Genomic DNA, 17,091 nt, shown 5'->3' with positions numbered 1-17,091 from the left:
CAAACATATATTTAGTTTAGTGTAATATTAGTACACATTTCATTCAACTTTGCCCTTGAATCTTTGAAACAACCTTGACTTTGAATATGGTAAACAATAATGACAAACAACCACTCACTTCCACACTCACATCTCAATTTAGAGCATCCAATATACCTAATCCCCCAGCTTGGAGATTAAATTTAGAATAAATAATATTCAAAACATTCCCAAATTCCAAAACATCTTTCATCAACTATTTCTTCTCCTTTTTTAAATCAACTGTTTCTTATCCTTTTTTATCAACTGTTTCTGCTGCAAGGTTGTCCAATGGTGCTATTTCAATCCAATGCAGACAATGGTTCATCACTATCAGAAGTTATCACTTTATTGTTCCTAGTGCCTACAAGATTCATAATTAAAATGTAATATTTTAACTATCGATCTGGTAATGGGATTCTCAGTGGCGTATTAAACTACTAACAAAGAATACAAATGCATTACATTATTTCCTCATTTCAAATGAAATAATTTCTCATAACTTCCATAAAATGTATTGAATTGTTTCAAAAATTTTAAAAAATGTATTTATTTATTTTTTTGTTCCAAATTGTATGTCCATCATTCCCCCCTCGCACAGATTCCAACTGTGCGAATCCTAAACTGAATGTTCACAATTATACAATCACCTTTTATTGTAGAATAGTCTAATAAAAATAATTTAAAATTAAATCATGAGCCACCTACATATATCCCCAGAGAGAAAATTAATATTGTACTTTTTCACACAGTTCTTCCCCACTGATTAATGAAAATTTGGGCAAAAGCCAAATTTGGCATTTTGGTCGTCATAAAAGCTCCCCCTTATAGAAATATTCTCCACAACCACATTCTCCCCAATCAGGGTCAGCTCATGAACTCCTGCAGTTTCCAGTCTCACCACATCCACAGCACAGATGTGGCAACATCCTTCACTCATTGGAAGTGACACTGTCAACGTCACTGTTCTTCACTGGAAATTAAGTCTTCTTCTTGCATTGATTGTCAATCCTCAAAGAGGTAACTGTGCCAGCTTTCTTTGCACTGCCTCACTTTGCATCTCAAAGATATGTTCACTCTTCAGCACCTCTGGATCTTACATGGGATTTATCATCCAGCCTTTCCCCCTGGAGTGCAGTAGGTTCTCCACTGCTGTTGTTCCAAGAACACAAGTCCACACAGCTTCATTTCCTTCACGTGGCAAGATTTTCTTCCACTGTCATTTCCCCATTTGCTCTCATCCACTCACTTGCCCCTTCATGAATGTCTGGCAGTCTGGACATCAGCCTCACAAGGTCAAGTGTTTGGTCCCTGACGACCCTCAGCACCTTTAATTAACAAATAGTAACCAACCAGGAGAACGTCTATCTGGTGGGTGTATGTTGGCTCTCTATTTTAGATCAAAACCTGTCTCCTAATGAGATTCTCAACATTAGTTTCAGCATCATTTCCAAATGTATCCAACCACCTGTCTCAGAAGATTAAGATTTCTGTATTTGGCTTTTTATTATTGAAATCAAGTAGTATGATTCATCACTTCTGGACTTGAAGCAGTCTGTTATACCAGAATAACCCCTAGGAAAATCAGCAAATTGAGGGTATTTTAGATTTAGATTTGTTAATCTAAACCTCATTAATGTTGATAGATCCTAAGCAATTGATGCAATCCTACAATCCTCAGCAAGCTTTGCTGATTCTCTTTGTTTTGTTTTCATCAATTCAGTTTAGAATACAGCCAACCCTGTTCTTGCATTATTTCTGTTATTGTTGGCCTTCTGCATTGAAGAAATTTCTAAAATTCTAATTGTCTTTTATTTTGTTGTGTTTTACTTTTTACTGTTTAACCTGTACAACCTCTGAATGAAATACCTCATTTTATTCAAACTAGGCATTAGTTGGTGTTTCAATTCGAGAGCTAAAACAATTAATTCTGAGAAACAGCTTAAATGTCAGAACTCATCCAATCTACTTGCATATATCTTAAATCTGCTAAAAATGCTCAATTTAAATGTATTTATCCAAATCCTATTAGTAATTCTCCACTTTTGAATTGTATGTGTAGCTTGCATACAGTCACTTTAATCCTGTTTTGTCCCCTCTCAAAGTTGTTGAGTGGAGACTGAGGCCTCACAGAGGAACTGTGAAGGTGACCAAATGTCAGAGAACAAGATGATAGGACAACATAGATAGCCCCTCCTACTCCACTGAGAGTCCTCAAGTTTAATTTCTGCCTAAAACACAGAAGAGAACACTGCTCCAGACCACAAAACAGCCATTCCAGCTAAACATTAATTGTCCAGCTACTATTTGCACCCTATTCATCAGTAAACTTACATTTTAAAAAACTTGAGTCACTAAACAGTGATACACTGTTAATCTACCTTTTGATTTGAATCCAATCAGCTGTAAATTACCACTATATTTATCTATATTTTACTTAACTTCACAAATAAAAGTAATCAGTGTCAACACCATCAGAACACCTTGAAGCAGAACACCATTTCCAAATTAGCACATGTAACTTCTTTTCATTCAAACATTTCACATACATTCATTTAATTATCATCACACTTCAAACAACTTTCAGCACAAACTCATACTCTTCCAGACACTCTTCACCTTACACACAGAGGCACTCTCACACAGACATTCAGTCAGTCAGGTCTGTTAGTGGAGTCAGTGATTAGATCAAGGTAGTCAGTCCCCTATACCTATATTAAATGTAATGGTTCTCTATTCATGTCTGAAATGATCAGAAGATATTTATTTGGTCAGTAAGTGTTCACCCAAGGCTTTGAGAAGAAAAAGAGCGTCCCCGATTTCCTCTCATTTGGGATCACCGAAGAGTCATGGCGTCCCATGTCTCTCCTGTTGACCTCTGATATCTCCTGAGCCTAATTGTAGACTATGTGTTCAGATGTTTCTTCATGCAGTCAAATTCACTTCTGGATTACAGATTATTTTAGTCCTATAGTTACTGGAATGTAATTACAGATTTATGTGTTAGTTTATAACCACTTCAGTCATTTCCACATCACATCCACAACATCCACACAACACCCTCCTTGTCTACAATAAGACAAAGTCATTTGAAACAAAAACAAAATCATGTCACACATTCATGTTAAAAACTATGGGAGCCGTTTAGAACTTAGTGTCTTGATCAGGGACACCTCGTCATAAACAATCATCCCCTCATGCATTATATACAACATAGGAACATATTTAAATTTCCACAACTGAGTTGAGCTAACTCAGCCCCAGCCACACATCATCCTCTCCTGAGTGACAGGAAATCCTGCTCTTTTCCCAAAGAATAAATTCTCTTGACTCAGCCTTTAGAAATAGAAAGACAAAACCTTTCTATTTCATCCTAATTAAACAATTATAAATAATTTGCGTGTCGGTATGTAGTTTTTAATCATTATTGTTATTATTATTATTATTATTACAACATAGACAGTTCCTATTATTTATTATAATACAGAGGCGCAGCTTGTGAACAGGCAAGGCAGGCAACTTCTTGGGGCCCTGAGCTTATAGGGGGCCCCCGACACTTGGAGCCTGAGAGCTGATTTATATATGTATTTTTTTAAGTTATTTACAGTGTTTTATTGTTCTTTATATTTATATTGTTTTATAATGTGGGTTCTTTACAGTGTATTGTATTTTTTAATTAAGTTTATATAGTTTATATAGTCTATAGCAGGGGTCACCAACCTTTTTGAGACAGAGAGCTACCTTAAGGGTAAAAAATAAAATGGAGGGCTACCATATAATATTTTTTTGTTTGTTTACCATTTAAATGATTAATATTATACTGGCGAACTGTCCAGGGCGTACCCCGTCTATCGCCCAATGTCTGCTGAGATAGGCACAGCACCCCCCGCGACCCTCTGGTGGAGGAAAAGCGGTAGATAATGGATGGATGGATGGATGATTAATATTATGCATTCAACTGCATACACATTCATTCCAGTGCTTACTCCTAACGATTACCAGTTTTTATAAACAATATCAAAGATATTTTACTGAGCGATCATACGGATACATGCAAGTGAGGTGAAGTGAAGTGAGCCCGCGGGCACCGTATTGGCTGCCTGCGGGCTACCAGGTGCCCGCGGGCACCACGTTGGTGACCCCTGGTCTATAGAGTTCCCAGGGCCCCCTGGGAATGTTTGCTTAGGGCCCCTACAGACTCTAGAATCGCCTCTGCCCATTCACACGCTGCAACATGGGGTTAACTATCTTGCTCAAAGACGCATATAGACGAGCAGAGCCGGGAATTAAACCCACAACCTTTCAGTTGAAAGACAACTCGCCTAACCACCAGAGGCGTTTCTAGAGTCTTTTGGGGCCCTACGCAAAAATTAGATATGGAAAAAAAATAAAATGTCGCGTATGCTAACCACTGAGCCTCCATGTGGCACACCAGACTGGTTTAATGTTGATTGAGGTGTCCACAGGAAAGTGTTATTCCAAATATAAAGATATCTTTGAGTACACTAAGTGACGACATTGTCGATTGTTGAAGGATTTTATTTTGTACAAAACAAGCACAGGCTCCGCCTCCTCCGTCCACAAACGGAAAAACAATAAATCGTCACATGACCAGCTGACCACTGTTCAATAAAACGGAATCAAAAGATCACCTCACACCAGTGATCCTCATGATGATGGCGACCGATCACCGAGACTTACTTTTTAAAAAACATCCAGCAGGAGGCAGCGGTGGACTGAAAACAGGAAATAAAACCAAAAAAAAGTTACAGTTAAAAAAAAGAAAGAAAAATAAATACATGAAATTAAAAAAAAAAGTTTGAACTTTAATATGAAGGATTTTACAGGAAACAAACGTCATCCAACCTTTCACAATAAAACTAAAAAGTGTGGATGGTGTGACAGGACGTTTCAAAATAACAGCTCTTTTTGTTTTTAGATTCTATTCACATAAAAACTGACACTGCTCATTGTTTTATTCCAAATAAACAAAAAAACAATAAACACTGACAGGATGTGACATCATCACATCACCTGCGGTACCGCCCCCTTTCTTTGTCCCGCTCTCTCTCCCTTTCTCGCTCCCGCGGTCGTTCTCGTTCCCTCTCGCGTCGCGGGCCGCCTCGCTCTCTCTCCCGCTGCCGCTCGCGCTCACGTCGGCTGCTCACCACAGCCTGTGTCCGCCGCAGGAAGTCGTCCACTCGCATGTCGTAGTCATGCTGCATGATGGGTAAAAAAAAATAATAAAAAAAATAGAAAATTAAAATCACAAATGCATTCGACAGATCAGGTATCAGTAAGACATAATTCAGTGAGACAGTGACAGTCACTCACCGGGCTGGAGGCGAATGCTCTGTGCTGTGGCGCCCTCTGCTTGTCTCTGAAGCGAGGGGGCGGAGCCTCGTGTGGCGGCATGGCTGGGTGGTGGTGGTGGTACGGCTGGTGGGGAGGGGGAGGCGGGTGGTTGTGATGGTAGTAGGGGGGGTGGTGCGGGGGTGGCTGCTCTACACCAGGGTACGCCGCCTGATGACACATACATGAGGACGTTAGCGTGTGTGTGTGTCGTCGATCAGCTGATCGATCGGGGAATAAGATCGATAACGCAAATCATACCAGAGTCTGCCAGGGAGCAGGAGGACCGACGCTGTGGTGATAGTCCCGCATGTAGTCATACGACTGTAACAAAAAACGACAGTGAACACACAGACTAGCATAACACACTGAATCTACGCTAACATGCTAATAGCTTACAGTGATCACATGTTCCTCATGTAGTCATAAGACTATAACAAGAAGTACAGGGAACACACAGGCCAACTTAATGGAGTGTAGCTAAGCTAACATGCTAATAGCTTACAGATAGCATATGTCCCTCATGTAGTCATAAGACTGTAACAGGAAGGACAGTAAACACACTGGCTAGCATAACACACTAAATCTATGCTAACAGCTTACAGTAATCACATGTCCCTCATGTAGTCATGAGACAGTAACAGGAAGTACAGTGAACACAGAAGGTAACATAAAATACTGTAGCTAAGCTAACATGCTAACACCTTACTGTGATCACATGTCCCTCAAATAGTCATAATGCTGTATTATTACCTTAAAAAAAAGCTAAGATAACAGTTTAAATGCTACTGTGATCACATGACCCTAAACTCGTTATACGACCCAAAAAGGAAGTAGGGTGTCCAAACCTGACACAGACTAACTGAACAAACTGATGCTAAGCTAACATGCCGTGACCACATGAACAGGCTCAGACAGCGTGCTAACAAGTTTGAGACTCACCCCGTTGAGAAAAACATCTCGTCTGACACTGGAGAATCGCCTGAAACAGTACAAATAAAACAAATTAAAGCTTCCGTCTGCAAACGTGACCTGGAGCCGACCGTCAAACAAGCGTCGCGTTATAACGTCAGGTGTTCTGTCGCTCTGCCTGTTTTTGAGAGTCTCACCTGTCCACTGGCTGGTTACGGAGGTCCTGGATGAAGCCTGGAAATAAAATACTTCTTGTTAAAGTTCTGAATTAAATGTCAAAAAAAGAGGAAAAAAACAAACAATAATACAAACAAAACCCATCAAACATTCACATTTTCTTTTGAAACTCAAAGCTTAAAAAGACAGAAACAAAAAGTGACCGCAGACGACCTGCGCGCTGGTTGAAGTCCGGTGGTCCGTCAGCTCTTGGCCGCTTCCTGCCGTGGATGTCGTACTCTTCAGGTCGACGCCTACATGAATAAGTTGACAAGTAAGACACACAGACACATGCATGCGGAAAACACATCACACACACACACTTCAGCAATCAATAGGGCTGTCGCGGTTATTGCAATATCGCGGTAACGTCATCTTGTCAAGTCCACGGCGGAGTCAAATTCACAGAATAAATCAGACGTTATTTCGCGGGCGATTCAAACCGTCTCATTATTCTTACCTTCATGATTTGATTTGAGTCCAGTTCTGCCGGGTTGGCTCGGTTTTGGACTAACATCAATAACTTACACGCGTCCGAGCCATAAAATGCAGCTTATATTAACTACATGGCAATTTCAGTTGAAAAATCAATACCACGACGGCCCTCGTGATCAATAATATCTCTCCATCCAACCAACCAATCAGATGACTCGACGTCCTGGCGGACTGGACGCCATGTATGTTTAACGCATGTTGATAAATTTCACTTCAGACACACAAGCAAAACAACAAACAAAGAACCTGTGAAAGAACATACCGCTTCTGTTGTTTATGTGGGCGGGGCTTGTTTGTTTGTCAACAAAACTATAAACAGTTTTTCTCCTCATCAGTCCATGTTAAAGGCTTTTTTAACCAAAAAAAACCCTCTTATTTTGAAAGGGTGGAAGGAAGTGATGATGGTGATGATGATGGTGCAGTCCTGTCAAGCAATACCAAAAGCCCCGCCCACTTCAATCCCAGCCCCACCCCTTCGAGACCTGCAATAGTCCTTCCTTTTGCGCGGTCCATTCGGATTCTGACTCCGCCCCCTCAATAGTGTGACACACACAGTCCTGAATCAGTGTGTATGTATAGGTGGAGTTGGGGGCGGAGTTAACGGTCCTTTCTTGGAGGGGCGGGGCTTATCTTTTTCAGTCCAACAGTCTGTAACTCTACCTTATTAGAGCCAGTGAGGAAGCCCCGCCCACTCACAAACATCAACCCTCTCTTTGGATATAGTCCAGAGGCCCCGCCCCCCCGCTGACCAACCTGCACCGCCTTCTCAAAGACCAGAAACAGTCAGTTCTACAATGCTGGCCCCGCCCCCCTCCAGTGACGCTCGTCCTTTATGCTTTTATTTTGAAAGGCTCAGCCACAGTCCCGCTAAGAATTCAGATTTTTAACATCCGAAGTACGAAACTCCTGCAAAGAAAAGAAATTCAGTAACAACAGAATTTAGAAACTTAACTCAGAATAATTTGTTACCGTTTAAAGAACTATATGTTAAACTGTGAACGTTAAGAAACGACTCTCCGGGCCTTTTAACTTCCTGCCTGACTCTTTTACGACTTCGAACCACAGACGCAGAAGCGAGGTGTCGCTCCAGCGACTGGACAAACCGCAACAACCAGAGAACCAGCAACACTGGACACCCGACATGGCTAGCCACTGGCTCTAAGCAGCGGTCGTCTCCGTCGTCCAGCAGCAGGTGGCGCTGTGGTCACAGCAGGAGGAGAAGGAGAACAGGAACAGGAAGCGGGAGGAGGAGCTTGGTGATTGGCTAACCTTCCCGGTTCGCGTTGCGGCGGTCGGCCTCGGGGCCGCTGTTCCGACGGCGTCCGACGTTTGTGACGAACGCGGCGAGCTACCTGGTGGACGTCCACGCTTTCATCCAACGGGAACAGGGTGGAGAGCTGTCCGCCGACATCTGGTTGGATCTCCTGGAGGAGGAGAGGAAAAAAAAGAGGGGAAGAGTTCAGTTTTTTTTCAAGCGTCAATGTGTTAGCAACACATTTAACCACACGGGGAAAATAAGAGCAGGCGGTGAGCTCACCTGTCCGTCACGGCCGATCTTCACCGGCTTGTGTTCGTTCCAGGGATTCGACAGGTGGGACGTCTTTGTGAAGGGAAGCTCCCTCCTACCAAACACACACACACACACGTATAATGTGACCAACTGACCATTATCTAGTACATATATATATATACACAAACATACATACACACACATATATGTATACATATATATACACATACGTATATATCTATAGACATACATATATACATATATACACACATACACACATTTATATACATACACATGTGTATATATACACATACATATATATATACATACACATATGTGTATATATACACACACATATATATACATACACACACATATATATACATATGTGTATATATACATATATATACACATATATATATATATATATATACATACATACATATGTGTATATATACATATATATACACATATATATATATATACATATACATATATACATGCATATATATACACATGCATATATATACATATACATATATACATGCATATATATACACATGCATATATATACATATATACAGTCACATATATATACATACATACACACACACACACATATATATACAAATATATATATGCATGTCATGGTTGTTTACCTGCAGAGCCAATCGATCTTAAAAACTCCGCCCAGCATCTTGGCGTTCATGCCGGCAGGAAGAACCCAGTGAATCGGAGATCCCCCATGATGAGACTCTGATGCCAGGCGAGCAAACCCTACAGACACGTCAACAACAAAAGAAAATATATTTAACATCGTTTCCAGATAATAAATAATAATAATTAAATCAGACAATCAATCATCAACTGAGTCACGCGTTACCTTGAAATTTGCCACTCTCCCTCACGGAGAAGACCAGGATGACACTGCGAGCCGAGCGGAAAGCTGCGTTCAGCTTCTTCTCGTTCACGGGAAGTGTTGACCACACGCCCTGAAGAAAAACAAACAAACACACGACATAATCAATATCATGTGCTAAAATCTTCATCATTTCGAATTAGAGCATGGCGACGCTAGGTGGCGTCGTACCTTGGCTTTAGCCAGCGACACATTCTCATGGTTGTTGCTCTTGATGAGGAAGTATCGAGCGTCTCGCAGGATGTAGCGCAGCTTCGTGGCCGGATCTGAAAGGCAGAAAGTAATCAGATTACTCATCCGACGACAACACGGCAAAGAGGTCTCGTTTTAAAGAGAAATCAAGATGGCCGACTTACTCTCCATCCCCTTACGAACAGCCCGCACCGAAGAAGACAACTTCTCATGCTTCTTCTCTGAACCTTTAAAAATAAAAGCATGGGACTTAAAACAAGACCATTCAAAAAGCAAAAGAAAACAAACAAAGTATGCATTGTTGTCATAGTTACCCGACGCATCTGAAGCGGAGCCTGAGTGAATCGACTCGCCGTCGTCAGAGAAACTGACCGAGGAGGCGGAGCGTGAATCTCCGGCCTCGCTGCGAGTGTCGTAGTCGTTGCCTTCGCCGCGACGCTCGTACTCCTCCTCCTCTTCTTCGTCGTCCTCCTTCTCCCCTTCTTCCTCCTCCTCCTCCTCCTCCTCCTCCATGCCCTCTTCCTCTTCGTCGTCCTCGTCATCTTCCTCATCCTCTACATGGGAACCGGCGGGGGAGGAGCTTCCCGATCCCTGATCGGAGCCATACTCTTCGGTTGCGCCCCCCTCTGATTGGTTGTCCTGCTGGTGGGGGGGGGGACTTGGACGACGCTCGTCGCGCCTTAACTTCTAGAGACAAACGTTTACAATAAGTAACAGGACAAGTAACAGTACCACTGCTGTTAATAAGCAGTAATTGTAGTATCAGGAGTACTGGCGGCAGTAGAAATACCTGAGGCAGACCCTCTGGGCCTCTCTGAGAGTCACGGGGACGTGCGTCCTCTCTCATGCGGCTCCTGGGCGGAGCCTCTCGCGTCCCCCGGCGACCTTTTCGCTCGTCGTAATATTCGTGGCGGTAGCTGGAGCTGGTGCTGGTGGAGTGTCTGCCCCGCGGGCTCGGTGTCGTCTTCTTCGACGAGGAGAGAGGCGGACCGGGCGCTCTCTTGTTGGACGATGACCTCGAGGGGGCATGACTCGCTGATGGGCGGAGCCTCTTCAGGTCATGGCTGTCGGAGCGCTCACTCTTTCTCTTTGTACCTTTGTACAGACAGGAAGAAGAAGGAGGAGTCAAATGAGATACAAGACGACAACATCCTGATCAGTAATAGCACTATAGAGCTACCAGACACTGAATTAGTACTTTCAGTAGTAGTATTTAAATACTTACTAGCAATACTTGGCATTTAGCTTTGTATTACTAGAATAGGGGTAGTATTTTTGAAATATCTTCATTGTTTTTGTTGTTACGTGCCCACCAGTGACACTTGGCCCTGTTAGCGTAACAGTTAGCAAAGATGGCGGACATTGTTTACATTCTGGGAATGAGGTTCTGTTAACCTACGGGTGGGTCTAAAAAGTACGGAATTAGCGTAGCAGCTCCAAGCCTCGGACCAAGTGACAATGAAGATAATTCTCAACTCTATGGAGTGGTAGTACCAGTATCAGTACTATCAGAGATTGTATTGAAGATGCACCTTTCTTGTCGCTGACGTCGCGCTCGCTCTCAGGGTTGTAAAGCTCATCGTCTTGATCCGGAGCTTCAGTCAGAAGATCTTCCAGAACGTTCAGCTCTCCGTCTGAAACAAACAAAAAACAACTTAGTCGACACAGGAACTCGATGAGCTGGTTGTAGTGGAGTGGAGTGGGCAAATGTTTACCCACAATTCAACTATAAAGGCAACGTGATGCTCAATGTTCATAGTTGTACCACTGGAAAACAATTGGATGAGCAATGTCATAGCTCAACAATTTACGTCATCAAACTTTAATGTAACCAAATCCAGCGTTATCGTAGTAGTTTGATCTATTTATTGTGACGAATAATAATAAAAATGAGCTGCTATGTAAACACCAATAACGCGTCATGCCACATTGTTGTTGACATTTCATTTGGATGTTAACTTGTGTGTCACGTTAAGGATCGAGAATGATCGATACATAATTTATGAGCAGGACACGTAATTTATCCTCCATAATAATTAACCGATCACAGCCCTGATCGATTAGGGAAACAGCGTGGTTCAATTACACGCGGTGGGAGCTAAACAAACACAGCGAGAACGTGATTTCGCAGATGCAATAATCGCAACTGGGACATATGCTCGTTGCTAACGTCATCAGCTCACTTTAATGAATAAATAATCGATACGCGATCGGTCGATCAACTGCACTGCGAACCCAAAGTATCATGAGAACAAAGATAGCACGGATGCTAACTGTGGCTAACAAAGCAAAAAAAAAAAAAAGCTCGCGTGCGTTACCTTTGTCCTCGCGCCGGTCAGCCGCCGCCATCACCGCCGCTACGACGTGTCACTGGCTCGTGCACAGGTGTGGCACGGATGGACCGAGTATGAGTTGAATCCAAAGAGAAAAGGAGGAAAAAAATAGAGAGCTAAACGCAAACAGGGCAAATGGCGGACACGGGATTCCTTCTTCTTCTTCTTTGGTGTTTAGCGACGGCTGGCACAGCAGCTTATTGGGGGCATTACCGCCACCTTCTGGAGCGTGGACCAGTGACAGGAAGCTGGTGCCATACGCTGTGACAAAAAACGACCAAAATCATTTATTGCTCAAAGATTTCAAACTATTGTTTTCATCTAGTCACTGTCCCCTTTCATCCGTTGATACATCAACACATTAGACTTGGATGGCGAGCACACATTAAAGGCAATCTTTCCATAGGAGAGTACTTAGCATTCCAAAATACTGCGGTGCATCATGGGAGTGTCGTCCATGGGGCTATTAGCACTGTAGCTGCTAGTAGTAATTCCTCTCTCCACGCGACTTCACAGTGATAACCAGGGGTGAATGTAACGAAGTACAAATACTTCGTTACTGTACTTAAGTACTGAGATTCAGTACTTCCTCCACCACTGGTGACAACACAGCGTTTGTTTACGTTCACCTCCAACACCAGTAGCCCCAAACGTGGATGACATGACACATCCCACAATGCAAAGCAGTTTCCAGGGACTTTCTTTACATTTTGATGTTTTTAATAAACATTTGATTCTCAGTGTACATCCTGTCAGAAATTATTTCGAGGACTTAAATATAAAACATTATTTATTTTCAATTTATAATGACAGTTTCATCCTCAATAGTTTTATTTTTTACATAATGTATGGGTATTATTTTGAAAATTCCACAAAGGAAGTGGTGTTTCCAACCGGAAGACCACGTCATTCCTGTTTCGAGAGCCACAAGCCAGCCGGAACCCGGAGACTGGACCCGAATAAACTCTTGAGCTGAGAAGAAAACTTTTAATTTGGGAATTTTAATATGGCGGACGAAGCCACGCGCAAGGCCGTGTCCCAGATTCCGCTGTTGAAGACGCACGCGGGGCCTCGGGACCGCACGCTGTGGCCGCAGAGGCTGAAGGAGGAGTACCAGGCGCTGATCCATTTCGTGGAGCAGAACAAGGGGGCCGACAACGACTGGTTCCGTCTGGAGTCTAACGCGGACGGTACGCGGTGGACCGGCACTTGCTGGTTCATCCACGAGCTGCTGCGCTACGAGTTCCGGCTGGAGTTTGACATCCCGGTGACGTATCCCAACACCGCGCCCGAGGTAGCGGTGCCAGAGTTGGACGGTAAAACGGCCAAGATGTACCGCGGCGGTAAGATCTGCCTCACCGATCACTTCGCGCCGCTCTGGGCCCGGAACGCGCCCCGGTTCGGCCTCGCGCACCTGATGGCGCTGGGTCTCGGCCCGTGGCTCGCGGTGGAGATCCCGGACCTGATCAGCAAGGGACTGGTGGTCCACAAGGGGCCGCAACGCGAGGCGGCTGAGTGACGTGACGTGACGGGACAAAAACTGTTAAAAACCTATGAAAACACACATCATGACTGTGCAGCAGAGTGGGAAATCACGTTATGTAATAAAGTTATATTTATGATACTTTATTATGATTAGAAAACACCAAGGAGTTGGACGGTGATGATGTCAGTTATGAAGAGCGGATTCTAATGTACAACTATGTCCTCAAAGAAAACGTCATGATGTCTGAAACATCAATAATATTTGTTCGAGTCAGTGACGTAAAGAAACATCAATTCCACTTTCTGTCGTATTTTTTAATTTTTTTATTGTTGATCTTATTTTCCATCTTGGCTCATTTCCTCAGTAAACTTGGATAAGCTCCTCCCACTCAGCTGGAGGCCACACCCCGTTTTCTTGCACATTGCTCGGCGACGACTTCCAGTCCCAGCTCCTCACAGGAACGCTCCAGGTGGCGCCGTAGTTCGCCGTCACGTAATCCAGTGTCTCGCACGGAACGCGCACCTTGAGCTCCAGAAGCTCCGTCCAGCAGAGCGAGAAACGAGGGAAGATGTACCTGTACGAAGGAGAGGAAGAAACGTTGCTTTAAACGTGGCTCGCACGCACGCGGTGTTTCACGTCACGTCAGAGTTTTACGTACTTGAACTTCCTGCCGCTCTTTGCCTGCGTTCCACCGTTCCACGCGATGTCTCCGTCCTCGTAGAAAAAGAAAATGTCCAGTTTGACGTCCCCACTCACAAATGACAATTCCAGACTGTCGTCCACCTGTGGTTCACAATAAAAGACCCAAAAATTAAAATTAAACACCCAAAATACATGCCTGTCTTCCCCATGTATGAATGGGTTTTCTGCAGGTTCTAGACACTCTAAATTGACCATAGGTGTGCGTGTGAAAGTGAATGGTTGTTTGTCTCTGTAGCCATGTAATGGATTAGCGACCTATCCAGGATGTACCCTGCATTTGGCCCTATGTCAGCTGGGATTGGCACCAGCGCAACCCCCCATGACCCTCATGTGGAGGGTAAAAGAGTAGATGTATGGACCCAAAATACAGCCTCAACACAAAGATAAATAAAGTCTCTAAGTAAGTGTCGATGTGTTTACGAAAGACGCAAAAATAAAAAAATAAGAATGTGAGTTCTGACCTTTCCAAACTTGTGTTTGAGTGACAGTCCGGCTTTTTGGAACGCTGCAACGATGTCAGACTTGAAGTCCACAATAAAGATCCCGATGTCCACGTCGCGACTGTACGAGATGACGCCGCACTGCCTGAACCAGCCTGCAGGGGGGGGCGACATTTAAAATTTGAATTGAATTAAACCTGGTCATGATGCTGTTATTATGCTTTAAAGTTAGCCAGTTAGCGTATTACCCAGACAGGTGCCGCTGCTGAGCCAGAAGGGAATGTCGAGGCCAGCGAGAGTCCGAGCGGCGATATGAAGCAACGACTTCGCATTTCTGCGAAAATCCACTGCCGCTTGAGACGAGTCCTCTGGGTAAAGCTACGTTCACAAATAATGGAGAGAGAGCCAACACTTTAGATTCAGATTTTTTGGAATTAAACAAAACTTCCAGGTACCTTAAAGCTTTGAAAATGAAAAAAAAAAAAGTCTTAAGTTCACAAGTTCAATGTAATGACATCACTTTATCATATTTTTCCCTGCTGCTTTTGTGTCCTGTACCCCTTCACAATAAAAGTCCTGGGTTCTGTCAGACCTGGAGAAAGGTGCGGGCCTCGCGGTAACGGCACTCCAGGAAGTGTGCATGTCGCTGCTCGGACAGGAAGCGAGTGATGTTGTGCGGGACTTGAATGTCAAGACCATCCAGGACGGTCAGGACCAGCTTTGGCCTGCAGGGGGCGAGCACACACAAAACACACACCAGGATGTTCAGAACATAGCACCCGTTTGCTGACATGTTACTGTGCGTGTCAGAATGAAGTGTTTATAGTTGTAGTATACCTGTCATAAGCTCCAGTGTGGTGTCCATAGTCCAGCAGTTTGAACGGAGCAAAGCTTCGGTCCATGTTAGCTTTTAGCCGTAGCGCTCCGTGCCACAGGTAGTTGCCGCTGCGCTCGTACAGGAACACCACCTGCCACAAAACACACGGTTATTGGAGTCATTTCTGTGCTTACCAGGTATTGCGAGGTTATGTGAATCCACCCACATGGATGATGTAACCATGGAGGCGGAACAGGAAGTGCAGCGGGATCTCTTCTCCTGACAGGGTGTCCAAACTGGCCAAACGCGGGTCCTCTCCTCGCACCTGCAGCAGCTCAAAGCCTTTCTGCTCAGCAGCCAACAGGAAGTTGGCCTGACAAACAAACAAAGAACTGTGTCAGATGGAGTCTGTGCTCCGGTCATGCAAAAAGTACTGTTTTTTTGTTCACAATTCTGCTCGAACTGTAGTGGAAAAAGGGTTAATCGTCAGTTACATCGTCATTGATAGTTTTAAAAACTCACATTGTGCTTCCATAGGTTGGCCTGCAACGCAAATGACGTGATCGGCCGGTCAGTGCACAGGAAACTGCAGTGTGGCTCACGCGTCTGCCGGTCACGCTGCCGCAAAGCATCCTGGGAGAGTAAGGCGAGCGCTGCGGTGTCGGCGAGAAACAGCGGCAGCCTGAAACGCTGCGCGAGGGCCAGGAACTTCTTCACCGTCTGCTACAGAGAGAGAAGAGCAAAAAAAAGGGCTGGTTAGTTACCATGGAAACCACGGACAGTTACTGTGGAAAACAACAGGTTATGGAAGCAACTGACAGTTACAATAGTATGTAGTGCAACAGAGCAGTTGCTATGGAAACCAAGACAGGGCACCGACAGAGAGGTTAACATTTAGACAACAGTAACAGTGCTGCTATTGTTAATGCTAACTTACCCATTGGATGTCACTGGCAGTCAGGTGACCCGTTTGGCTCAGGATATGAGGACCAGACTGCAGAAGAGCAAGATAGGTCATTAAATAAACAAACAAATGTTTAAATGTGCCATATGTAAGAATGTGGCCAAAAAAGGTTACTACATTAAAATTCAAAATACCGAGGTCTTTTAGGTTTCGTTTTTTAAAGTAACTGGCAACCCGTGGTTGCTCGGCAGCAGAGACTCTACTGACTGCTACGATTGGTAGACGGCGGTAGGTGGCGCCACATGCCAAAACATAAACATGATTTGCAGTCTGCAAAATATATTTTTTAATGCAAATATTTTGGCTGTGCTGTTGTTGTTGTTGGTGACTTAAGTTTTTTTCATGAACATTGTTCCTGAGTCTCTGTGACATATTAGGAGGATTTTATGGCCAGTTGCTTTAGATTTATTACATAATGCACCTTTAAAAATGCGTTGTGGTAATTTAACTAACTCGAACATAAACAATGGATGTCCTCACCCCGGTGACGTACTTCCGGTAGTAATAGAGCTGGAATAGCAAGAACACGCAGCTGCTCGCGATCAGCAGGGACAACACGACCGTCCGGTTCACGCGAGGCATCCGGAAAAAGTGCGCAGTGACCCGCGCCTCATGACGCCAGCGGCGGCGGAGCGCTCCGTGAGGGATAAAAGTCGGTAAAACCGTTACACCGAGCTGTCCGCAGTGTCGATAACACCCGCCATCTTTAAAACGACCCGCCGCTTCTTCTTCGTG

The 17,091-nt window shown here is 44.0% G+C and overlaps 3 protein-coding genes across 5 annotated transcripts; 1 reads left to right on the top strand and 2 right to left on the bottom strand.

The window, feature by feature from the left end:
* Positions 1 to 4,554: 4,554 nt before the first annotated feature.
* On the bottom strand, positions 4,555 to 12,095 carry ythdc1 (YTH N6-methyladenosine RNA binding protein C1). 3 transcript variants are annotated; one of them, XM_083894400.1, is made up of 17 exons: positions 11,933 to 12,095; positions 11,147 to 11,248; positions 10,405 to 10,709; positions 9,929 to 10,301; positions 9,779 to 9,841; positions 9,594 to 9,688; positions 9,387 to 9,495; positions 9,163 to 9,280; positions 8,531 to 8,615; positions 8,263 to 8,417; positions 6,673 to 6,752; positions 6,480 to 6,516; positions 6,313 to 6,352; positions 5,632 to 5,694; positions 5,353 to 5,541; positions 5,053 to 5,237; positions 4,555 to 4,754 (listed from the first exon to the last, which is right to left on the bottom strand). In XM_083894400.1, the coding sequence occupies exons 1-17, from the start codon at positions 11,961 to 11,963 to the stop codon at positions 4,706 to 4,708; spliced, it is 2,079 nt and encodes a 692-aa protein (XP_083750526.1). In that variant the 5' UTR covers positions 11,964 to 12,095; the 3' UTR covers positions 4,555 to 4,705. The 3 variants fall into 3 exon arrangements, with proteins under 3 accessions (XP_083750526.1, XP_083750527.1, XP_083750528.1); XM_083894401.1 differs by having other exon boundaries at positions 9,929 to 10,298; XM_083894402.1 differs by lacking the exon at positions 4,555 to 4,754 and having other exon boundaries at positions 4,826 to 5,237.
* A 757-nt stretch (positions 12,096 to 12,852) lies between these two features.
* On the top strand, positions 12,853 to 13,726 carry ufc1 (ubiquitin-fold modifier conjugating enzyme 1). Its single transcript, XM_083893124.1, has one exon. It carries the CDS (start codon positions 12,954 to 12,956, stop codon positions 13,464 to 13,466), a length of 513 nt encoding a protein of 170 aa, XP_083749250.1. The 5' UTR covers positions 12,853 to 12,953; the 3' UTR covers positions 13,467 to 13,726.
* A 60-nt stretch (positions 13,727 to 13,786) lies between these two features.
* On the bottom strand, positions 13,787 to 17,043 carry fktn (fukutin). Its single transcript, XM_083893113.1, has 10 exons — positions 16,837 to 17,043; positions 16,330 to 16,386; positions 15,915 to 16,115; positions 15,619 to 15,765; positions 15,413 to 15,543; positions 15,168 to 15,300; positions 14,824 to 14,953; positions 14,597 to 14,730; positions 14,092 to 14,216; positions 13,787 to 14,007 (listed from the first exon to the last, which is right to left on the bottom strand). Exons 1-10 carry the CDS (start codon positions 16,936 to 16,938, stop codon positions 13,794 to 13,796), a joined length of 1,374 nt encoding a protein of 457 aa, XP_083749239.1. The 5' UTR covers positions 16,939 to 17,043; the 3' UTR covers positions 13,787 to 13,793.
* Positions 17,044 to 17,091: the final 48 nt, after the last annotated feature.

This window comes from Microchirus variegatus (genome assembly GCF_963457635.1).
Source record: "Microchirus variegatus genome assembly, chromosome: 1".
NCBI classification, from domain to species: domain Eukaryota; kingdom Metazoa; phylum Chordata; class Actinopteri; order Pleuronectiformes; family Soleidae; genus Microchirus; species Microchirus variegatus.
Note: the sequence above shows the minus strand (reverse complement) of the source record. Positions and strands in the feature narration are given on the sequence as shown.